This window comes from Micrasema longulum, unplaced genomic scaffold, assembly GCF_059751315.1.
Source record: "Micrasema longulum isolate JH-2025_06_02 unplaced genomic scaffold, ASM5975131v1 h1tg000331l, whole genome shotgun sequence".
NCBI lineage: Eukaryota > Metazoa > Arthropoda > Insecta > Trichoptera > Brachycentridae > Micrasema > Micrasema longulum.
Window position 1 is genome coordinate 905,661 of NW_028277535.1, and position 26,126 is coordinate 931,786.

The 26,126-nt window shown below is 31.1% G+C and overlaps 2 protein-coding genes across 3 annotated transcripts in view; both read right to left on the reverse strand.

The window, feature by feature from the left end:
• The window catches only part of mew (multiple edematous wings), a 221,931-nt gene extending 219,833 nt beyond the window's left edge, over nt 1–2,098 (reverse strand). For both annotated transcript variants that reach the window (XM_088225105.1, XM_088225104.1), the window contains exon 1: nt 1,624–2,098. In XM_088225105.1, the coding sequence (XP_088081231.1) occupies nt 1,624–1,805 (182 nt within the window). In that variant the 5' untranslated portion in view covers nt 1,806–2,098. The remainder of the gene's footprint in view (nt 1–1,623) is intronic.
• Nucleotides 2,099–4,713: 2,615 nt separating this feature from the next.
• The window catches only part of LOC148282416 (uncharacterized), a 35,036-nt gene continuing 13,623 nt past the window's right edge, over nt 4,714–26,126 (reverse strand). Inside the window, exons 4-8 of the mRNA XM_088225107.1 lie at nt 12,660–12,854; nt 9,604–9,873; nt 8,699–9,047; nt 6,484–6,740; nt 4,714–5,986 (exon numbers count right to left, since the gene is read on the reverse strand). Coding sequence (XP_088081233.1) covers nt 5,654–5,986; nt 6,484–6,740; nt 8,699–9,047; nt 9,604–9,873; nt 12,660–12,854 — 1,404 coding nt within the window. The 3' untranslated portion in view covers nt 4,714–5,653. The remainder of the gene's footprint in view (nt 5,987–6,483; nt 6,741–8,698; nt 9,048–9,603; nt 9,874–12,659; nt 12,855–26,126) is intronic.

Genomic DNA, 26,126 nt, shown 5'->3' on the forward strand with positions numbered 1-26,126 from the left:
ATTTTTAAAAAGTATATTGTAAAGTGTCCTCGGCATGGGTAATCCCAGTGAGGTCACATTATTTTATTGTTAATCTTTGTTTATAATGGGAAAATATATATATATATATAAATAATGTAAAACGAACTCTATCTATAAACACGAGTTTTCACTCTATTAGAGAGGTAGAAATGTTATTATATCAATAATTATGTATGAACGAAACTTCAATAAATAAAACATTTAAAAAAAACATAAAACCTGTGTGTCACATCTACATTGAGTTTCCGCTTATAATTCTCTTAATATTTTATTATTGCTTAAAAAACATTTTTTCGTTTTTTTTGCTGAAATCTTTATTTTACTGATCATGCCATAATATGATATAATATGCCAAATGGTTTGAAATATCTTGTAGAATTTTAACTCATTTTGTGATTTTTGTCAAAAATAAGATGAATATTCCATCGTCCCTGGACTGGCGCATGAAGCCTAAGACTGATCACCTTACATTCTATATTCTATATAACAAAAATGCTCCAGATTCGCTACATTACCAGTTCAGTGCTCTATGCACCACTAGGTACGGATAGGGAAATGATAATGATTATTACGTTTATTATCTTCTTTTCATTTATTTATTACAATATTCGATATTGTATGGATACATCGACACGACGCGCGACAGTGGAAAGGCAAAATTTACTAAGCGACATGTAGCAACTTTACAAAAAATCCAATTAAAGTTTTTCTGTTTTTTTTATTTATTTATAAAATGCGCGATTCCTACGTAATTTAAATAATAAAAATATATATTAATCACTTTTATTGACTCTTCTGTAAAATTGGCTACATGTCGCTGAGGAGATTTTGCCTTTTCACCGTCGATATGTATTATTTATAATTTTTCAATCCCTTAAAAGTTCCTACATTATATCCGAGTTAATTTTTTTACGAGTATATTAAAATATTTTTACTTAGGAGCATATTCTATATTTGCTTTATTATTATTGTAAATTTTGCGTATTTACGTTCATTGCATATCATAGGGGATATTATACATAAATACGTTAATTAACAGAACAAAGTAATTCAGTATTTCCAATAATGTGAACATATAAGTTCCTACGCGTAACCAGGTCGGTAGTCGGTACTAGCATAATTACTATACAAACGCCGACAAGTAAAATGTTTAGTGCCATGTGGTTGTTTATATTCTCAAAACAATTGCGCAACTCTTCATGAAAATCTGCCAAACGCCCACAAGTAGTGTGTAGGTACTGCGGCATACATACATTGTACATGTACATTGCACAATCTAACAGAATACTGATAAATCGAATTATATAGGTGAATTTACGTAATATTTATCACAGTCCTACATTGATAGTAAAACTAAAAGATAAGAACTAGTACTCTAACCTCAGAACTTTGTATTATTCCGTATTTGTTATTTAATAAAACAAACGCGCTAGTCGACTGTTTACACAGGTTTAGATTTTAGGTAAATCGGTAACAAACACCTGTAGAGTTACGAGCTGTGAGCGCAGGTATCCGATTATTATTTGAAGGCCTTTTGTTTACACCGAGTGGGTACCGGTGTCGATAAAACCTAAAAATGTACAATAGCCAATAAAAACGTACCAGCTTATCGCAGATTCGTTCTCGTATATCGTCTGATGCTCTGCAACAGAATATCCGAAGTGCGATCCATTTTTCCCTCGTTTTATCACTGGGATCCTCGTCTCCAAATTAAATGTTATCGATAGTTGAAAAACACAGATAAAACATGTCACAAATAACACACCACGCCGTTGGGCGAACATTTTCACTGAATAAATACAACTTTTATTGAGAACGATCACTAATCAATCTTTTATCACGGTCGTCTTCATTTTATTCATAAATCGTATTTTTTAGATTCGGGTTTCGCGTCATCGCAGCGCACGTCACTACGATCTGCCGGTCGGAGAACGAATTGAGATCGGAGAAGTTGGACGATGAGCGCGCGTGAGTCGAGAGTCGGAGTGCGAGGTAAGTTCGTTCTATACTCGGTGAAGTACGAAACGAACATTTCTGTCGCACCTCGTACCATTCGTTCAGCGGTCAGTCGTCCTGTGACAGTTACTTGGAAAATACGCTATCGTGCGCTTTGCTACGATACAAATAAATGAACTTTTTTTTATTTACTTATTCAAATACAAAAAAAAACAATTGCATCGGGTTGAAATTTCAGCTCTTTAGGTGTTGAGCTGGCATGTTTTACATAAAACTTGTAAATCGGATATTTTGAATAACAACCACAAACAATAATGTCTAAAATATACACATATCTTAAATTATAAAAAAATATTATTTCAAAAATTAAAAAACTATATTTAAATGAATTATTAGTAAAAATATACAATTAATAGAAAAAAAACTAACAAATTCTCATGTTAAATAGAACAGTTATAAATATCAATGTTAAATTAAGACAGAACTAAGAATCAAAATAAAATTAATAAATAATAAAAAAATATCATTAGTATATTTTTTTTACGAAACTTTGAAATTTATGATTATCAATAATAAAAATATATATATACCAATAGTAGTTTAAAACATGACAAAATTGTATAAGTAATAGTAAAAAAATAATGACAAAAAATCAGTAATGTTTTTAAGCAAAAATATGAATCAAATATTCAAAACAAAATAATCAATATTAGTTAAAAACAAAATAAAATTGTATAATATCTAATTAGTCTTTTTATTTAAATGCTTAAAATAATTCAGAACATAATATTACGATAAATAATGAAAATTCATATAAACGTTCCTTCATAACAACTGTTATTTTTTTAATAAAATAGATTTGTACAATAATAATTAATAAAAACATGGAAAAACATCAGTATAAAAAATTAAACCTTTACGAAGATAACAGTTAAATTATAATACCTTCATCAAAATAAGTAGCAATATGTTATACATTCCAAATATTAACCACCCTAAAAGTATAAATAAATTTAAATTATGCATGTTTAAAAGAATGTCCAACCGTTTCTCGGTACTTTTAATTCATACCTATTGATTTTTCTTACTTCCCGGGTATTTGAAAGTATTTTGGAAATCAGTAAATGATATTATTATTTAATAAAAACTGTAAAATACACAATATCTATGTATATAATTTCGTTAATAAAAAATGTACGACTAATAATTATGATGACGACTATAAATGAACATTTTCAATATATTCTTTTTTTTTCAATGACTTTTTTTATTCTTACGAATCATTTTCTTTTTAAATTCACACAAAAAAATATTCATAAAATGTTTTCACTTCCGTAAAAAGTACCAGGGGGTTAAAATGGTACTTTTGAAACAGTACATATTATGAACTAGGTACTTACATTATTAAGATAGTTCATTATAGATTTTTGTATGCAATAGAAATGATAAAACCCATAGAAGCGAGCTTCTAACATGGTTATTTTTATTGTTGCATGATACGTATTATTATTTTTAAATGGTAGGTAGTTGGTAAACCTAATGAATAGTCATTTGTAATCAACGCATGACGCGGGACACGAGGTGTGATACGCCAGTACGACAGGTATTAAATTAGATTGTCACTTTCAACATTGCGCCTGATTTCTACAATTTGCAGAGCACCTTTTTCTTCATATTCTCTATGGGAAAAATTTGCTTTCGAAATAATTCGATGTATATTTTCTATTTTTTGGATTAACATTAGATTACTGCATGTTCATTAATTGTATGTTTGAGAATATTGTTAAACTTACTTTGATGCTACTTGTGAAAACCTGTTATTGGCTAATTTGTAATTTGTTTTGTTTTAAATACAAATAAATATTGCTGTTGGTTATCCGAATAAATAATAAAATAAAACACAGATTTCAATTTGGCGGCTATTCGTAAACCGAATATCTTGTAGCGCCATCTTGTGACAAACTTGATAGCGACATCTGTGTGCTATTTTTTAAAACTTTTGAAAATGATATTGTTTGATAGGTAGATTGAGAAATATGTTTTGTGAAACTGCACATAGACAAAAAAGAATGAACAAAAAATAAAAATGTTTTTTAGGCGTTGTGGCTGGGTAGGTAAATAATTCGGGTGAATTTCTCAGACATCAATAAAGATTTTAGCTCTCTACGTCACGAAAAATTAAGAGGTAAAATAATATGATAAATATGGCAGAATGTTGATTGTTACATGATGGGTAAAGTGGCCACCTAAATCAGCCAAAGACATGGGTTGTGGTCCCGTGGGTACTGAAACAGATTCTGGATCCAGGAGGTCCAAGGTTCAAACCCCACTCTACAACAACAGTTTTTTTCTCATTTTCTGACACCGATATTTATGACTTAAAAAAATGGCATACATACATACCAAAAAAAACTGTTAGCTCATTGCGCACCGATATATAACTAACTGATGCTTTGATTAAAGGTTAATGTTGAATTCTACATTTATTCTACATGTACATATTGACAATACTGTTCTGTTTTTTTTTTTATTGATAGTAATTTTATTTACCTCTAAATAAACTTTTACTTATTTGAACAGAATATTCAAATCAGAGTAACTTGATATTTTTTTTATTAGAATAGTAACCTTAATTTTAATTATTTGTCTTGTGAACAATATTAGTGTATTTCTAAATTTATTTATTTTTAATCTGATGTCGCACGTGAGAAATTAAATAAATAAAAACACAAAACATATGAATCACATAAATTTATTGAATACAAAGGACAACAATATATAAATAATTTGCTTTAAATACTGATTCTTCCTTAAATAACATTCAAATATGTACTATATATTTATTTAATATGATACTGAAAATACATTTATCAATTTATACCATCATAAAATGCATTTAAGTCTTCAATAACCCTTTTGTGAAAGCCTTATTTTCATATTAAATATGAAGACTTTTGAACATATTATAATACATATTATGTATTTAATGACAAAGAAATAGGAACAAAGTTAAGCTACCAAAAGGATAAACCAGAACTTTATAATATACAAAATTATGTGAAAGAGGCACATGTACATGTAATATCAAATGTGCCCTGAAATACTTATTCTCATATAATTTTTCATATTCAAAATATCACAATACATGATCAGTTTATTTTTGATTGTATATATTTCAATCAGATTCTTGCTAGAGAACAATAGCTTGATAGCTAAATTTAATAAAAAATACATTTCTCATTCCTAGCATGTACGCATACAATTTTCCAGGAAAAACATCTACTTATAATATATTTTTTAACAGTTTATCGGAAAATATAATTTTGAAGGCATCTTAAAAATTAATAACAAAATCAGATCTGATTTTTCGCCTTTGGGGCCAGGAATGAAGCTCAGATTAGATATTTCTTAAATATACTTTCATGTTCTACAACTTTACAAAATTTAATAAAATTTTATACCAAAAAGATGATTGGAATGCCTCAAAATTACAAATAAAATGAGTACACATGTTTTCAAGTATGAAGTGATCTTTGGATAAAAAATTATCACAAATTAAATTTAAAACTACGAGGAGTAAAAATTATGTAATACATATCATTACTTCAAGACGCTGCCTTAGTTCCAAAAGGGCTCCATCTTCTCTCATACATTCGCTGAAACGAAAGAAGACTTCTCAGGGCATTGGATGGAAAGTAAGTTCAGTTTGAGATTGCACGAACAGTTGGTTGAGCTGAGACGCCAGACCAACATTGTGAACCCTGACAACCTTCGCTTTGGAGCTCTCCGGATCTTTCTGTACCATGGCAACTCCAGACACTCTCATGAGGTGGACTTCCGAGTCCACAGAACCACCTCCGGTAGTTGCGAGCTTCATGTGACAAGTTACATCCACTTGAATATACTTGATGACAGATTTTTTGGTTTTTCCAGGAAGAGTAATGAACTCGGTTTTCAGCTCAATTTGCGGCAAATCAGCGCGGAATATTTGGGCATCTCCGAGATGTTCCTATCGGCAAAAAATTCTTAGATTGTAAAAATTCTTTAAATCATTAAAAAATGTAGTTTTTTATAATTTAATCAATAAAATGGTTTAAACCCTTTAACTAATTAAACTGTAAACATTTTTTACTACACTTTTTCCACAAAAATAAATACAGAGAAACTAAATTAAAAATCCATTATAATATGCAATTTACTAGCAGGTTCTTAGTGCAATATTTCTAAATCTCTAAAAAATATATATTTATTGCATTCAAACACCTTTTTTTGGATATTTGGAAACATCAATTTATAGGCTGACTACATAAAATCATTAAAACATAAATTTTTTACCAATTTTAATAAATCTCTTAATGTTACTTTTAATGGTGGTTTGTACAGGTAAAATTACATTGAAAATTTTTTGTGAAATATCTTTAGAATATATTCATTACTTTTACATTTAATCATATAAATATAAAGTATCCCCCTTATACCTTAAAATACAACTTAATAACAATTTACCCCGTTTGCAGTGACTTCAAACTTCATCCCAGCATGCAGAGCTCTCGGTTCGAAACCAACACCATCGGTGTGTGAGTCCGACCAAAAGTAGTTCTCGGGATCGTTCAGGGTGTCTGGCTGGAAGGTCAGCCTCTTGCCATAGCCCATACCAACAGACTGCAGGAGGAGGGAACGACCCTGGAACAGATGGCGACGCCAGCCCACAGGACGAACTCGGTAGTGGAAACCAGAGATGATGCGAGGATCGACATAGGTTCCTGAAAAAAAAAAAAAAGAATAATTAGCAAAACATATATTGGATTACCAGCATCTTACACTGAGGATACGTTACCACAAAACACCTTGTAAAAAGAGTACCTGTACTACAAGAATAATGGTGGACAGGTTTCCTTGCATGAAATTGAGTGATTGTTTAATGCACATTAAAAAAAAAATGGTAATGAAGATTTATTTACTATCATTTCCAGACAATTCACACGCACATCTGGTACAACATTGTTTTCATTCATTGAAATATCTAGACCCTTCACCACACCTCTTTACATATATACTGAGTAGCAAGTACATGCAAAAGGGTGTAGAAAAAAAATAGCATTACTTTTATATATTTGACAATTTTGTAGTCTGCATTACTTTACGGGTTGTTTAACCTATTACGTAATGATGGCTGACAATACATACAAGGTAGAAGTTAATGAATAGAAAGCAAATGGCTGCTAAACTGCCAGTATGTACAGAAAAATATATCCATATTATCCGCAGAAGCCGTATTGAGCAAGCGAATTGACCTATTAATGGGTGAATTCTGATTCGCATACCCTATGGCTTCTGGGTGCGTAAAACAGTGACGAGATCTCGCTTTAGTATAATTATTGGGAACATACAAACTGATCTCTTTCAGTATATTTAAATCACATAAATTTCCAGAAATCAGCTTACAGAAATGTTTCCCAAAAAAAAATTGACGACGAGATTCGTGTGTGTTGAATGTTTATGCATTGTCATATTTCATTTTGTAATAAGTCTGCCAATGTAAAAAAAGTTAATTAAATTAATATTCACATTTTTACGATTTGCAAAAAATATCTTCATTTTGGTGACCATCATCAAAGTGTTGTTAATAACTCGCTATTAGAAAATGGAAATCTAGTAATGGTAGAATGGGGTTTGAACCTCGGATCTCTGATACGAGAGTCCGCAACACTGGCCACAGACCCACTACCCGGTTCATTGCCCATTCACCCTGTCAGGAATCGAACTTAGGACCTCAAGCATGGTAATTGTTTTTTTTTACTTGAGAGTAGTCATTGAGTCGAAAATACTTGTCCAGGGTTCTGGTTTTATTTTACATAAAAGAACTGTATTCCTTATCCACCCGGACAAAGAAATCGTCAGAAAAATTGAGATTTTAATATAGACCCTTTTACAAAATGGCAACAAATGTTTCTACACAAGATTTTATTTTTCGTATTCAGTACATATTGTAAAAAAAAAGCAATAAAATATTAATTCATCTGTATTGTAGCAGATTCTTTTCTTCTTTTTATAAAGCAATTTTCACGCAAATGAACAAGCATTAATTCAAATGTGGTATGCACCCTTGTAAGTCGGACACAGAGCTGGATCTACCATAGATTCAGTTGGAACAAAGAACCAGATGCGCGCTAACGAGAAAGGGGAGAATACTGTGGTCGTAATTTACTAATGTGTATATTCCCGTCCCTTTTTAGTAAGTGACGGGGCGGTATACCCCGTTAGATCCTGCGTTTTAAGAAAACAGCGGATAATCATGTGAAATAAATTTAAACATTGTGGGTTCTTATACTGCAGCAGGCATTTGATTTTTGAATGTTCCAAGTTCAATGTAATATTTCAAGGGTGATTTTTTTTGCACCATAACATGCCAGGAGGCTCAATTACATTAGTGAATTACAGTACAGAATACCCAGGCTTGAAAAAAAACAGTTTTTTGAAAAAACACTGGGAATCAATCCCGGAACCTTACATTCATAAGTCGAGCACCTCCTCTCTGTTGCAATAGATTTAAATATGAATAACTCCCTAGGGAGGAAATCCAGCCAGTCTGCAAACATTTGGATATATTCAAACATTGTTGATTTGACAATACCTACAGAATTTTTTTACTGTGTTTGCTTTAACACTCAAGTGGGGAATGAATAGATGTAAAACAGTTGGTAATATAAATTATTCTTACCAACAACAGGGAGTTCATAATTCTCCAATCCAACGATGGTATACTTTGTAGGGATATCAGATATAGCCCCTCCAGACACGTTGATTCTTCTCAAGCACGACTGGACACCGGGTTTCAGTTCGAAGCCCTTCTTGTGTGACTTTACTCCAATAGAAACATTTATGACTTTAATAACAGCAGCTTCCTTCATTCCTCTGGATTTCTTCACAATAGCAATTCCAGTAACAGGAACTACATTTGCTTCGCCACTCTTTTCATACCATTCTACTTTACAAAACGTGTAGATTTTGACTTTCTTCTCGATGGATCCATCCTTATTGATCACCTGCTCCTGTTCAATTTGCTCTTTCTGTAAATAAAAATGTACATTTGATAAACTTTTAGTATGGATAGAATAATCAATCATACATTTGTTGCTAACTACGACACAGAAGAAACTACTAGTATATAAACACATAGTTTTTTTTCTACACAACATATAGTTTACCCTGAAAATAACTTCTGCAAAGGTAGCAAAAACGTCAGACAAATCGAACCTACAATGCATCACACAAAAAAGACGATACATATTAACAATCACCCAGTTTTGTAATGCATTTTTTAAATTAAAAAACTAAGATAGGGGATAAAGGTGTACCAAAAGAATAGGCAATAGTCTGCTCACTTCACTAAATTGAAATACATACGCAAGTTATTCAGGTTCTAGCAATTATTTTTCAAACAACGAAAATTGAAAGCTGAGACGTTCATGGGCTACAAATTAAGAACCCTCAAAAGCAGCATAAAAAATGACATATTTGAAGATATAAGATATCAAATTTACTAATTAATATTTGAGAATCTTAATCCTTTAAGGTACATGTTTCTAGGGATATTAAACTTTTTTTAAATTAACAAAAACAAACCTGCAATTGAACCACCTCCAATGTTCCTTGAGCCTCGTGGTTCGTATCAAATACTGTGAATTTGTCTCCAACAGAGACTGCCTCAATCTCAAACCCAAATCCCTCAGGTCTGGAATCGCTCCAGAAATAATTCTCATTGTCATTCAAGGTAGAGTCCACTGGCTCGAAGGTGAAGCGGCGAGCATAGCCGCGTCCAATACTCAGCAATGTTAAGGCCTTATCCTTAAAGAGACTTCTCGGCTTCTTAGAACTTACTGGGCCACTCAATCCCTGAAAACATTCAGAACACGTTAGTTTCATCTGATACACATGTCGTGCAAGAGTATTGTTGGTGAGAAGTAAAATTTAATTCAAGGGTGAAAAAGTATACAGGCAAGATATTAATTATCATGCGAAAATGAAAAGAGTGTCCTAGATATTTATTAGAATTTTACTTTAGTCACTGTATTGAAATAAAAGTGCATAAGATTTCGTTTCAAGTTTTGGATTTACAAAATATTTAAACTGTTTGTATCTCAGATATATGATTGTTTTATTGAATTACTGAGAATCCTGCCAATAGAATAATTTTAAATACAAATAAATGGTAGAGATTAGAAGTATAATACACAAAACAATATTATCAGCTGATATACATAATTTTTAACATTGATATGGTAGGTTTAAACCAAATATATTTAATAGTCTAAAACATACAATACTCTAAATAAAATAAAAACATACATATCGGACTTTACATAGATGAATAAATATTATAAATACATAAAATAAAGGTACATGAATGAGCAATGCAATATGAATGTGATTAATGAAAATGACTGAATTAAAATGTATAAGTTTTTGAGCTTTCTCGGAAAATGGTTGATTGGGTAGAATAACTTATACAATATTATTTATAGTATAAAATAAATACAATTGCATAAAAATAAAATAAAAAACGACTCACATTGTCCTTTATGGACCAAGGCCTCCAGCCCTATTTACGCTTTTACTGGAATTCAAAACAAATACATTTTATGGGCGAGGTTGAACCTTGCCAATATAGTCACCTGCCGAAATGCAATCATTTTGCTAAACTTATGTAAAACCTGTAACACTATTGCCGCCGTACCAAAACCGATATAACAAATAATTCTTTTAGTTGTTTCAAAGAACTGAAACAGAATTATTTAAGTGATCTATCTGCGTTCCACAAAAAAAAATCCTAGTATGGAATACACTTATTCATGTCACATGAGAATTATAATTTAAGATCATTCATCCATTCACTACATAGAAGTTTATTGACATATCTTTCTTTATTATGTCTTCATATCATTCAATAACTGATATTTGTACCTATAAATATTATTCGAAACAATATTGATTGACTTGATTCGTAGAAATGATACATCAGAATACAAACATTCATCTGTCATTCTTTAATCTAGAACTGATTAAACATCAAAGAATGTTCAAATGAATTGTACAAAAACAGATGTTTTATGTTTTAATTCATCCAATTTTAAATGCATTGACTCCGGAAAACCACCAAAGCACTTGTTTTGGTGTGAATATAACAACTAAACGATAATTGAAACAATCAAAAGTCCATTTTCCATTTCGATCTGCAGTTGAGAGTATCACAGTCCTCATGCGATCAATAGTGATGTTTGTGATGGATAGAAATAATGCATGTTATACAGTTTGATGGTGACCTGCTTAAGAATGGTAAGCAAACATAACAAAATGTCAGGAATGCATGCAACTGAAGCAATACATAATATTTTTCAGTTTTTAATTCAACCTCAGAATGTAATGTTCAATGGTGGTTGATTGAAAATAATGAATCACCGATAAACCAACCCAGATCAATTATAGATGACAAACACTTTTGAAAAAATTATGCTATTTTTGGCCATATCAAATGACACGAATTTAATACCAAATAGGACTTATTAAAACTCTTTACGATGTAATTATATTTTGTGAGAAATTGAGTTTTTTCCATTTTCTGCAATCATTTGAATAAGTTTGATAATTAAAAATTGTGAGATATTCATAGTTTAATAACTACAATATAATATCTACAAATGTAAAAGAGTTTGAATAAGTGTATTTGGGTGTAAGCTTAAAAGAATACTCACCAAATAGCCCTAAAGTAATTATTATTACAATTATTCTTGGGTACCTTGAAATATCTGATAGGATGGTATCAGATGTTTCTAGGAATGATCTCACCAACCGAAGCATTTGTATAAACTGCTTACAACACTTAAAAGCTATCGAGAAGAAACTTACAATATTGATTACATAATTAAGATTTACTGAGTAATTTTACTAACCAGAGAAATATGAAAAACACGGTATGTTAATAAAAATTTGCCATTATATAGTCAACTGAATAGAAATATGTATTTTTACAAAACAATGCATTTCCAATTGACAGAATAAGCGTTGACGTATAACAACTAGACACTTTATTGCCTTGCCAACCGCATCTTATATTTAGCAAATATTCCGTTGCCTACAACAATCTAAAATAAAGAGATGGCAAATCAAGATACCCATGCAAACATTTCGAGAAAGAGATGTACATATTTCCTTAGTTCACATTTTTATATAACTCGTTACCATAGCAACTAAACTGGCTGTCAGTGATTTATTTATGTGCTGTTGTGAAAAATTATTAATCAGAATATTACTAAAAATATTAATCCTATTGATGAATAAAATGATTCATATGTTCAGCTTTTGACAGTTGTAATTGAAACTAAACCATTTTCTCATCACACGTGATGGCATATTTTTGCGTAATGTCTTGATTGATCACGATGAAAGTCCGTTAGAGAATGAAGGCACAGAAGGCGAATTAAAATGCAATTTTTTGGGCTTGTAACGTGTCTATTTAATTATATGTCATTTTTAAGAGGATTAAATTTGGAATCTTCAATGTAAAATGGTCAATAATCTCTTGAAAGTTTCTGCTTTGCCTTACGATAAAAAATGGGGATGAACACGGAATTGAGAAATCTTAAAATCTAGAGCAATTGGCGGTGAAAAGTTTATCATCTTACCTCTAGAGGACGGATTCTGTAACGGAATCCGGTGTGGACACGAGGATCAATGTAGACTCCGATGACTGGTAGTTGATGCTGGGCTAGCTGGGGAACCACATACACAGCGGGGATGTCTCCGAGGGCACCGGCATCCAGGACTAATGGTCCTCGACTGATCTTCCTCTTGGACCGACCTGCCTTCTCGATCTGGCCCTAAAATCGAATTGAAGAATTTTAAAACCCAACAAACATTAATAAAAATTGCAATAACGGTGGTGCATGGGCACTGCATTAGAACATCAAATGCAGCATATCTTGATCATCTGTTATGTGAAGGTGAGGCGATTAGTCTTACGCTTCATATGCCAGTCCGGGAACAATGATATATAGAACCAACTTTAACCAATATTTCATGTCCACCCTCCCAAGAATCTTATTACATTTATTACATATTTTTTTCATTTACCATACCTACCAAATTCAAAACAAAATAACATAGGTAGTAGTATTTCCTACATTTTATTAAAAATAACTAACTATGTTAGTTTTAATATACAGTAAACGAAATGGGTGTTTTCATACTAGAATATTTCATAGTCCCTGGACTGGTACCTGAAGCGTAAGACTGATTATCTTACCTTCATGTAACAAAAATGATCAAGATACTCTGCGATTGGTGTACCAATGCAGTGCCCTATGCACCATTAGGTGCGGAAAGGGAACGATGATGATGATGACAAGTAAACGATAAAGTTGTTATAATTTAGCCAAATATAATTATACTTTATATTTATGGAATATTAGTTTGTATAGTTCAGTGCCATTCCATTTTAAGTTTCTCATTATGAATAATAAAGTCACCTACACTGTTTGCTTTTGAAAATAAAATAAAAACAATTCTAAGAAATGTTATTTCTACAAATAAGGTGGAAAAATGGTTTTTTATCAATTACATTTTTTTATAATCGTAATCAATAATGATCAGTAAAATAAAAAACTTTCATTTATTGCAACAGATAGAGAAAACTTTTTTGAGAATAGTTATGGAAGTCTAGGCATTTACAAGGCTTATGACCTGCCATTGGCTGGTTTAGGTGTCCACTTTACAGACTGTGTAGCATTCACCATTCTACATATATTTAAACATCCACATTTCTTCCGTCAGTTGACTTTTGTGAAGTAAAAGAGCTGAAACCTCTATCGATGTGGATGAGATTCATCTGTCTGAATTATTTCACTGCTGCAATAAATTTCTAGAAAGTGAAATCTTGAGCCTTGTCTACAAACATTTTGACCTACTCAAAATATTGTTGGTAATAAATTAACGGATTTAAATCTACACTGATTTTTTTTAAGAACTCGGTTTAGCATTGTCTAACTATTTTAACATAATTAAAATTAACAGTAACTTCGATTACACCATTTTAACTTCTAGAAAATACATATAAAGTATTTAGCTCTCGTACAGATTGTTTTTTAAACATAACACTTTTTTATTATTTATATTTTAACAATAAAAATCCGAAAAAGATCGCTGGTAAGTTAAAAAATAAACATTTGTAATTTTAAAATATCGCAAACCTTTGAATAATATTCACGGATGTAGCAGATCAGTTTTTGGATAATAAAGTTCATCAAATATGGAAACTGAGAAACTAATAACATTATTGATAGAAATATAAACGAAACACTACTATTTTCAATTATCCTATCTTCACAAAATCACATCTCACGGTTTATGCACTTCAAAAACTGTTATCGATTGTTTTTTTCAATTCTTCCACAAGTAGTATCAAGAGACGGAAGTGAAATGTTCAAGCTTATAATTAATAAGACCAGTATGTATATAAACATTAAGAAGTAATATTATAGATGCAATTTCAAATCTGTCCATGCCCTTAGACAGCTGCCAAAATTACTATGGCGTAATAATATAATGTATTATTTCGCGATAAGTACCCAATGAAATACATTATAAAATCAATTGATTTAAAATATAGGTACAAGAATTTTAAATAATCACCTTAAATAAACAATATCAAATAATTCAAAGCCAAACTAAAGAAACACGTGAAACCCACTCCATCCTAACTTCTATATCGTATTCATCATCATCTCGTAGTAAAATATGTATATTTTGCGCTTTTAAAATTACAGAAATTATTTAAAAAAATTGTAAAACGAACTCCCCCTCTAAACACGAGCATCTTGATCCACAACATGGAATTTAACATTTATCTTTAGTTTTATCTACAAAGTAAAATTAAAGTAAAAAAAAGTAAAGTTTTCTGTATGAAAATCAGAACATGCGTACACTTGTTTCTTCTAAACACGTTCAATTATAGGTTACCGACGAAGATACTTTAAATGTTCATGCAAATATACTAATTTTCGTACACAAATATCGGTTTTTTTTATAGACGGTCGAAGATAACTCTGTTAACTTCCCATTGTAATCGGGGCCCTGGGGTGCTATTCTGCACCACTCTCGCGGCACGAAAAAACAATATTTGTCATGCATTTTGTATGTAAATACGCGAGATAATACGGCCGCGAGAGCGTTTGAATACCAGCCCAGAACGTTAAGAGGATAGACGGTGTCTGGGAATTTTTATAAATAGGTATTTGAACATTGTTTTTCCGTCACTCCCATTTTTACTACACCCGAAAAGTCAGTTCAAATGCAAACTTAATAAAAAATACATCAAGTATTTTCAAACAACAATGAAAAAATAATTTACGTAACATTCAAATCGCTCGAGTTTTATACAAAAATTAAATAATATAATTTATTATAGAAATACAATTATAATATTATATTTATTTTTTATTGCACTTTTATTTATAAATTTTACCAGTGATCTGGTTTTGTCGTAACCGACATTGACAGACTGGTTGTTTGTCAGGCAATTGACGATGTCGATCACGACGAAACCCGGTCACTGGTAAAAATTATAAATGAAAGTGCAATAAAATATATATATGTACGTGTTTTTATTATTATAATTTTACCGTGATTTGTGATGAATGACGATAAATGACGCCACGTGATTTCATTTTTTCTCATGAACTAAAACACGAGTGAGACAACATTAAGTTAAAACTAATTTACTATATTTTTTACTCTATACTGCCTTTTCACAGTTTATAATGAACTTTGATTAAAACAATTATTTTTTAATGGGATTCTGAAGCCGTTCCAACCGTTAGTCAAATAATATTATAACATATCAAGTGTTAATTCTTAATAATATTTATTTTTAACCTGTGAAGTAGGTACGTTAATGAATTAATTTAAGCTTATGTGGTCTTAATTATTATTGTAAGAATGAATTCTCCTAATTAAAAAAAAAAAGATTTGTCAAATAAATCTCAGCTCCGCAGTGTAAATAAATTAATGTATTCGCGTGTTGTTTTTATCCGACATGCGACAACCGCCTTAATTCAAGTAGGCTATATGTTGTAAATAAACGTAATATTTATGAATGTCGTCAATGCAAATTATATTTAAATTATGTCTACGTAGGTACAATAATTGAAAAAAATCGTTACTTAAGACTAAATTGAGTCTTAAAATAACCACGATCAACAACTAGATTGACCTACGTCCTGGATCCAGATGGTAAATCTTTTTATTTTTCACAATTGAACCAATAACGGCAACTTATCGCTGACGTACTTGTTCATTGAGGAATATTTTTATTGCGCGGAGAAGAAAGTCCACATCCACTAATATAATAAATAATCTTCTAAATGAAACGGAATAGGACTCGAGGGAGTGGTAGTCGAAGTTACAAAAACATATACACTATTGAATCAATTATAACAGAAGCCCACAAGTGGCAGACGCCAATCAAATACATTGATACATACAACATACCTAATACAAAAGAAGCTGTACCAATACTTTTATATATGTTTGCCAACTCAGGGCCAGTTGCATACAAACAGTGAAGTTAAATAAAGTTTAAAGTCAAATAATTGTTGCGTTTTTGTCAAAATGTGCACAACGAGTTGTTTAATTTTACTTGTTCATGGGAACTCTCTATTTTTTTTATTTATTATTTAACTTTTTGCACATAATGTATATTGTACATTGGTGGGCTTATTACCAACCGCGAAATTCACGAAAACGCAAACATTATTTTATTTAAAACTTCGTTTAATTTAACTTTGAATCGACTGAAAATCCGGGAGGTCAAATGAAAAACAAATCAAATGTTTTTTTTTATATAGAACGTGGAAGGTGTTGTGCAATAACCAACTAAGTGATGCAATGCTTTTTTTCGATTTTTAAGTTTAACTATTGATAGGAATACTTCATTATGTAATAAACAGTTAACGTTATTAAAATAAAGGTAAAACGTTTATAAATCATAAAAAGAAAAATCATTATTATTCAATTAAAATCTATAACCTACTTCCACTAGTTATTAAAACAATGAGTAACGAGAAAATGTTCAAAAAGGCAATAAAAAAATGGATAGTGGAGCTAGGTAGAAGTAAAATAGATTGTCTCATTCGCCCAAACCAATATTGAATTAACTGCTTTAAAAGTGTATAGCTTATGTTATGTTTTTGTTCTTTCATTGTGCGTTTTGTAATATAAAAAATAAAGATGCAGATAAATTAATTACAAACATAAATACGTAGTGTTTAAAACTGTCTGAATATTTTAGTTAATTATCTCTGTTTATTAAGTAAGTCTTCATTGTTTATTCTCAAAGTATTAAAAAAAGTATATTGTTATGTGTCCTCGGCACGGGTTACCCCAGTGAGGTCACATTATTTTTATTTTTAATTATAGTTTAAAATGTAAAAAAAAATGAATAAATAAATAAAAAATATCAATCTGGATTTGATAAACAATGTTTAATTTGAAATGCGACTTACACCAAACTGTATTTTGGTGCTAAAATGATTATTGCATAACACCGTCAGCATAGAATCACAAAACGTAATATTACAAAAAAAATTACTATTGAAAAACGTCACAACTAAGTGTGTTTTATTAAAAATTTTCGTTTTTACACTGCATACAGAATCCGAATGACTTATTGACAAAATGTAATTTACTACACTAAACACACGCTAAGCTGCTGAATTTGCGATTGGAGTTGAGGAACAAATGCAACTTTAAAAAAAATATATATAACATCTACCCCCTTTGTTTCGCCACAACTTAAAAAAAAAATTCAACAAAGAGTCACCATCATACAGCAATCGATTCCGGGAAATTTTAGCTATTTTCCGGGAGGGTTGGCAACCCTACTCCTGCATGGCTATTTTCGCAGTAAACTTTGGCCAGGCGAACAGACACGCGTCACAGATGCAGTTGATAAAATTTGAAAGCTATGACTCATATATATAAGCTTAACAGAGTAAATCCTACAGAAAATAATTTGACCTTTCATAAATTTCGAATGGATTGATTTTTGTTCGAAACATACTCGTGGCAAAGATCAGATAATTTTCCAATACCCTATAAAAGAACATTCAATTTTATAAATAACGAGCTGAACCCGGCAATGCTTTGCTATTGCTAGATATGAGTACATACATACTCGTATATAGATTAAATAAACACAATCTAAAGTTAAATATCAATTATTGTATATAGTGTACTTGTTGTACCTAAGTATTTGTTTATGATTGAATTCCAGAACTTAAAATAATTAATTTTCAAATATTAAATTTAAGTAGGTACTGAGGTACTTTTATATGTTTGAATTCCAAAACATAAAATAATGAATTTTCAAATATAGGGATTCTTTTTGCAAAGGTCAAACTCTGATATTCCAACCAACAGGGGTGCACTGTATGTCGGAATGCGATTTTCAAAAATGTATTAAATGTCAATTAATATTATTTTATCGTTATTGAGAATCTAATTTAAAGAAATAAATGGGTAGAAATTATAAGGAATTTAAGGAAGGAATCTGATTGAGATCCATAAAAAACGAATGTTGTTTGGAAATATTCAAAAACATTTTTTTATACATTTTTTGTAGATGCATTCTCGGCGAATATAGCCCTGGTAAACGATGAAAAGAACACTCCAAACTTTTTTTCTCCTTAATAAATTGAAGATTTAAAGAGCTATATATATGCTCGTGGCAAAGATCTACATTTCGCTGAAAACTGCACGTGAATCAGTCCAGTAGTTATAAGTCCATCGAGGACACACATTTCCTTTTATATATATAGATGTTGATAAATAAATTCATAATAAACTTAATTTTCTGATGACAAAAAACTGGCATAGGTAATGAGTGCAAATTAAAATTTTAGTCGGATTAAATATTTAAAATACCCAAATTCAATAAACATAAAACAATTTTGGTTACAATTATGTTCTTATTGCAGGGTTGATTTTACAAAACCGAAATTATTAATGAAATTAAATTTTCATGTACACACCAAGCCAGAAGACACTAAATCATGCGGTGCCAAAATGCTCTAGTACGAGTATTATGTATATTCTCCGGAAAAAATATATTGTGTCTAGGTATTAGGAACGCAGTAAATTAACAAATAAAAATAACAGCAGCTAGGCATTCATGAGGACTTCAATTTTTAATTCGTTTATTGAACTGTTTTAATAATAAGCGTAAGCAACCGTGGTTATGTATTGTATTTCGTCATATTTCTTGGCACTCGACAGGAGGATGTGGCTGTTATTAATAGTTCGCTGTCAGGGCATCACACATCACATTGAGGCGCCATATTGACGAAAATATCTCCACAAAATGAAAAATTCGATCTTGTAACGAAACTGCAACCCGTGGGTTCGCATGTCTGGATTGTGAAACTCCCGGGATTCCATAGTCATTAGACTGAAATAGTAACCAGGGATATTCAACAGTAAAATAGGGACCACAAATGTTCCGAGTAATTATAGAGGAAACTCAAAATAACGTTAGGATATTACGGTACACGCTGAGTTTCAGGGCAAAACCGTGAAAAATTAAAATTCTAAGTAGTACCTAAAGCATTTATATAATCTGACATGAGACACTAGAGACTGGGTGTAGGAATAAAGGTAAACTTTGAGTTTCTTCTTCTTCTTCAGTCTTATTCTCTCCACTGCGAGATAAAGGCCTCTTCCAAACGTCTCCATTCCTTCCTATCACCCGCTTTCATCATCCACGTTTTACCGGCAATAGAGGCGGTGTCATCGACCCATCTTTTCTGTGGCCTTCTAACACTTCTTTTGTTTGCCCATGGTCTCCACTTAATTATTCTGGGTGTCCACCTGCCATCATTTTGCCTCGCCAAGTGTCCTGCCCACTGCCATTTCAATTTCGCTGCACGATCCATGATATCCACGACTCCGATTCGGCGTCTTATTTCTTCGTTTCTTACTCTGTCTCTTAGACATACACCGAGCATCTGTCTTTCCGTGTATCGTTGGATGAATTTAAATTTCTGGCTACTTTGAGTTTACCTTTATTTTATTTCACTTTCATTGAACAATAAATCAAATGAGGTAATTATTTACTATATTTTAATGTAAATGACCGAGCGGATGCGTAAACTGATTAATTAATACGTAATTAATATTCCGTTCTCAAAAATGTTTTCCCTCCCTGTTGAAATAAATTAAAATTAATACGTATATATTTGTAATAGGTCCATAATGTAGAAGACTGAAAAATGTGAAATGAATAACATAATGTGAAAAATGTAATTTTTGAATGATCCCATTTTTTAGTTGAAGTACCTATACTAGATGTAAGTAGAAAGTAGTTAGGCAGTAAGATTTTAGTGACTTCATTGGAATATTAACCTATCTATCGGACCAAGGATCCTGGATATCTATCGGACCTTTTTATAGGAAAAAATGCATGTCAGAAAATCTACTCTTAGGTCAGCATTAGATTTAGGAAGAGGAAAACTTGTCGGACGCCGGCGCAGCCCAAGCTTGGTTCGGAGATCGTGCATTTTCCGCAACCGGCCTCTCTACCGGACCCGTATAACAATGGGAAGTTAACATTAATCTTCGATTTTATCTACAAAGTCAAAATAAGTTTTCCGTATGCAAAATATAATATTTATACTTTTTTTTTTCTCAACATATTCAATCACAAGTTACCAACAAAGATACTTCAAATTTACACATTTTCGGATATGAATATCGATTTGACTTTATGCCGTCTCTATATGTACCGATGAAAATAACGTTTGTAATCGCGGCCCAGATCTCAACTAAAATCGCACTTCCTTCGTTTATCTAACCCTCAATTTTAAAATCAGATAAATTAATTTGTAGTGTTAGTTAAGTGATTTTTCACAAAATTGGCGCTGTAAGAATTTACGATATAATATTTAAATAAAAAAATGTAATCAATTTCGTAGTAAAGTAAATTATGCAAAATTGCTATCAACTAGTTGATAATTCAAACCGCTGAATTACAAGTGCGCTTAAATATCAATTAATGTCTCATAATATATTATCTACAATCTGACTCAATACTTCCTAAGATACTTTCAACTCGCCCCCTATAAAATAGCAAAGCGAACTGATAAATACGTAGTAAACGTTTTGTTCGTGAAAACCCTAATGTTTTCTGTGTATATTCAATAGAATAACAAAAATATGTTACGCTCTTTCCGCATATTGTATGATGCAAGAAAATAAAGTATTTTGTTTAAGTTTCAAGTGCGTAATAATAATGATTCTACGTCAGGCCTTTTTAGCAAAATACAATATTGTGTTAAATAAAATTGTAATTATTATGCATTTATTAGCGATCACCCTTTGCACTTAAAATATCAGCTCACTGACGCGTAAACAGTTAAACTACGTAAATTCAATATAATATACGGGACACACCTAATAATAATAAGACAAAATGTTTAGAATATAATTTTCATCTACAAATCTGACATTCGATATAATAAACGGATGACATTATCGGATCAAGGGGGGTATAATATTATAAAACAATTGACCCGATTAACGCAATAGAGATGACGAAGGCGACCCGATGTGAGAAGTGATAATGATGCATCGCAAAATCTTTACTCGTGTAACCTTAGAGTAAATACCAGGGGCGAACCGTGTATAAAAGCGATTATGCACAGCTTACCATTATATTTGACTAACCATAATAATGTTTTATTGTAACTTTATTTACAGAAAAACAACTAAATAATTACCATTTATTTTAAATCATTTCTACCATTTATTTTAAATCATTTCCACCGTTTGTTTTTATTTTATTTTATTTTATTTTGGAAAGCCAACAGATTACAATGTTTATTAATTACAGTGTAGGTTGAATTATATATTAAGATCCAATTACAGGCCTTCTCGTAAGCTAAAAGATAAATATTACCAATAAGAAGTTAAGAATAGATATTATATTTAGATATGTATGTACATTTTACAGTGCGGATAACATAATAATAAGTATACATACATATTCAGCGAGTATAACATTTGCGATAATTATGAAGCCTTATAAGAAGAACAACTTAATTGAAGAAAATAATAATTATAAAAATAAAAAAATAAAAAACTCAAAAACTAAAATAAAATAAAGTGTTTATAATAATTAACCAAATATCAAACTCACATACACATGTACATGTACATATCCATACACAATGTAACTGCACAGGTAGGTATTTCGGTTAAATAAGATATTATATAAGAGAAAATTAAAAAACATATTTAAAAAAAAAATTAAAAAAAAATTAGTGAAACATAAATTGATTTTCAATTACTTTTCCAAAATTGTTGCATGTTATATTATTAATATCAATATGGTTAAATTTATTGTTATACAGATTGCAAGTTCTACATATATAAGAATTTTGGCAAGCATTAGTTTTATATTTAAAAATATGAAATTGGTTTTTGATCCTAAAACCAATTAGGGATAGGAGCTGTGGACAGTCAACCTGATTATTCATAATTTTGTACAGATATACAAGGTCAGCTACGTTTCTACGGGTTTTCAGTGGTTTTAGGTTAAGATGAGTGAGAAATTCAGTTTGTATTTTTATCCTAATATAAATATACATTTTATTAAAGCGCGCCTGACATAAGACCATAATTACTTTCATGCCTCATATTGCAGGACATATAGCGCTCCACGCGGTCATTTTTAGCACTAGTAATTACTAGAACAATGCGGCCAGTTGACATTTCAATTGAATACCTAATATCGACTGAATTCATAGAGGTATTTTTTATTTATTTTTTAATGAATTATATATTAAAGTAATGGATAATATATCTATAACACAATATATCACGAAGTTACATCGTTTGAGTTGATTTCATGGATAAGAGTTGTTGTATCACACAGGACCACAGAAAAATATCAATTAATAGTATATATTACTTACATTATATTATGTACCTCCTATGTAGGTACAAATATATGATATCTTTTATAGCTTACCTGTACATAAAATCACCATTCGCCACTGGTATATACATGTATATACTCTAAGCGTATAACTGAGATGTACATAATATAATCATTAATTACGAATGCGTTTCGTTTTATTAGTCTCAGACATTTAGTTTTGTAAGAGCGAACAAAAATTATGCATATTATTAAAATTAATTATAATGTGCATTTGTAAAAATTGTAAATGTTATGCAGAATAAATGGCACGCCCAACCATATTGTTTAAATATCTGAAAACTGTATTCCTCATATTTAATATTCCTCATGCATAATAAGAATGCATCTTTTCCCAGAATCCTAAACTATTATAACTTTTTTTTTCTGATTTTTTTTATTTTTTGTTATTGTATTTAGTTATATATAGAAAACTTCATTTGGCCTATAATTTTGGTTTATTTGTAAATGTTCTATTTATTTTTTATCATGGCTGTTGTTTGATAAATAAATATACAAAAAAGAAATGATACTACACTGTGAGTTGTTTTTTTTTTTACATAATGCTTACTGTACTTGGTTCACAGGAATAGGCAAAATTTTGTAAAAATTATCTCTTCTCGAAGCAACGTAATTTTATCTCTTTCCAAATGCAATTTTCCAAATTACCTCTTAGACCGCGAAGATTTATTATACATTTGTAACTTTAGGGGGGTACAAGGAAAGCTTTCTTTTGAGGCATTATGCCACGTGTCATTAGGATTAATCGATGTTTCAGACAAAGGTAAAGCGTCTATTATCTTAGAATGCAAAACAACCCGAAAGAACGCTAGCATCGACTGGTTGATAGTGAACAATCTTGGAAAGTCAATGTATGTATAGTTTGAAAAGTATAGCCTAACATTAATTACAATTTTCACAACGAAAATAACACGTCGTTTCATGGCGAATTCAACTAAAGTACGTTGAAAACCCCTGAGTTTCCCGATTAGTCAGGCTAGAGTTGTGGATATATATTCGCTATTGACTGAGTCATTAAACTAATTTTACTTCTGAATATTTTAAATAAAAATTAAAGTGTAATTTATTGTTGTAGGTTGTAGCGCTAAACGGCATTGCAGATCGAATTTTGTTCTGGTACCTTAGGTAAAACAAAATCGATAAAAAAGTTATCTACGTTTAAAAAAATATGGCCTATTGATGGTCTAATCCATATTTAATCATATCACAAGTTTGAATTACAATATTATAAAAATCCAATTAAGACATAGACTCTAGCTAAAAAGATAGAATCAGCTCACATTTGAAAATATGTAACTTCAAAAAAACAAGATGTTCTTGCAAGCACAAGAGAACGTTTTTTTAAAACTAAACTACTAAACTACTCATAAATGAGTAGGTTTACGTTTTGACCCATTAGTTTCTTTATAGACGTCGCTCAGTACGCAACTCCTGATTTGAATTCAACTATGCCGTGTTGTGTCCTTTTAAGGTATAGAAATATTGCTAGGATCTTAAAGAAACAGAATGGTATCACATTTCATGTGTAATTAGCAAACGAATGTTTAAGTAGCATTTGCTATTGAATTTTTTTGAATAATTTTTCCATCTGTCATATTGTCGATGAAACAAAATGGAAATTTCGTTAGTGCTGCCGGGGTAGTAATTTTTTTTACTCTACTTAGCTTATCTAATAAGAGAAATAATAAAAATTGGAACTCGGATTAAACAACTCTGTGATGGACATTTGACCGACATTATCTTCAAAACATCAAATATTATTTAACATGCTGTAAAAATATCCGTTTTATGTAAAATAAAATTGGTAATATATTTTAAAGTTATTATAAGTTTAAAGTTCATTAATTCAATTACTCTCATTTAATTACCCTTTACTTATCTACTCTGTTGTGTCAATCAATGTTTCTGCATGCACAACAATTTTTTAGAGAAATTAACAGATTTTCTTTTTTTTTACCTTACATTTGTGTTATGATTTTTTTTTTCCCTCGTGCAACATTACGCGGCGACATCACGAATGCGCGCGGCGAAAATGGGGCATAGTAGGGGGATTATTGGACACAGTCCGATGTATTCAAATATGATTCTACGCTCCTTCTGGACTATTCTTAATTCCATGTGTAAGGGCTTAACACCGCGAGCGAACGCACTGCACGTTTTTGGTAAGATCGCTTCCATTCGAGAAAGTTTGACCTCAGCAATGAACCCCGTGGAAGATCGGAGACTAAGGTTGAAGATGAGGAATCGAAACCGATAATGGAATGAAAACAATAGTAAGACAATTACGTAAATTCGACAAAGTAAAGAAGCTTGTGAAGTGGGTACACTAAAAATAAAGAAGCTTGAGAAGTGGGTACAGTAAAAGTAAAGTAGCTTGAGAAGTGGGTACACTAAAAGTAAAGAAGCTTGAGAAGTGGGTACACTAAAAGTAAAGAAGCTTGAGAAGTGGGTACACTAAAAGTAAAGAAGCTTGAGAAGTGGGTACAGTAAAAGTAAAGAAGCTTGAGAAGTGGGTACACTATGAGATGAATAAACGCCAGCGACAAGTTTGAATCGATGCCTGCATTGTTTCGCTGAGCCGACCAATAACGAGGGAATTTTGAGTAGGATCGTTACATGCGATGAGAAATGGATATTGTACGACAACCGTAACCGGTCTTCGCAGTAGTTGGATAAGGAACTATAGCCGAACAATGTCCAAAACGAAAGTCGCAGAAGAAGGTGGTGCTGAGTCGGCGTTATCCACTACAGCTTCTTTAGATCTGGCCTAACTGTAACCGCAGACATATATTGTCAAGAATTGCAGACAATGATGGAGAAGTTCGCAGTAAAAGAACCGAAGCTGCTCATCACCACTGCTGCTTCACGATGCTTTAGATAAATAATATGGAACAGTAGTTTGATCAATTCAATGTGCCTACAATGTTCATACAAAAAAAACATATACCTTTATAATTTTTGTATACAAACTACAAACGACAATTTCATGCGTAAGCATCTAATACAATAAATAATATCAATCCACCGTATGTAATTTTATCGTTCCGTGTGGATTTTTACGATCGTACGAAATGTGCCAAACGATTATAAGTGAAGCTACGAT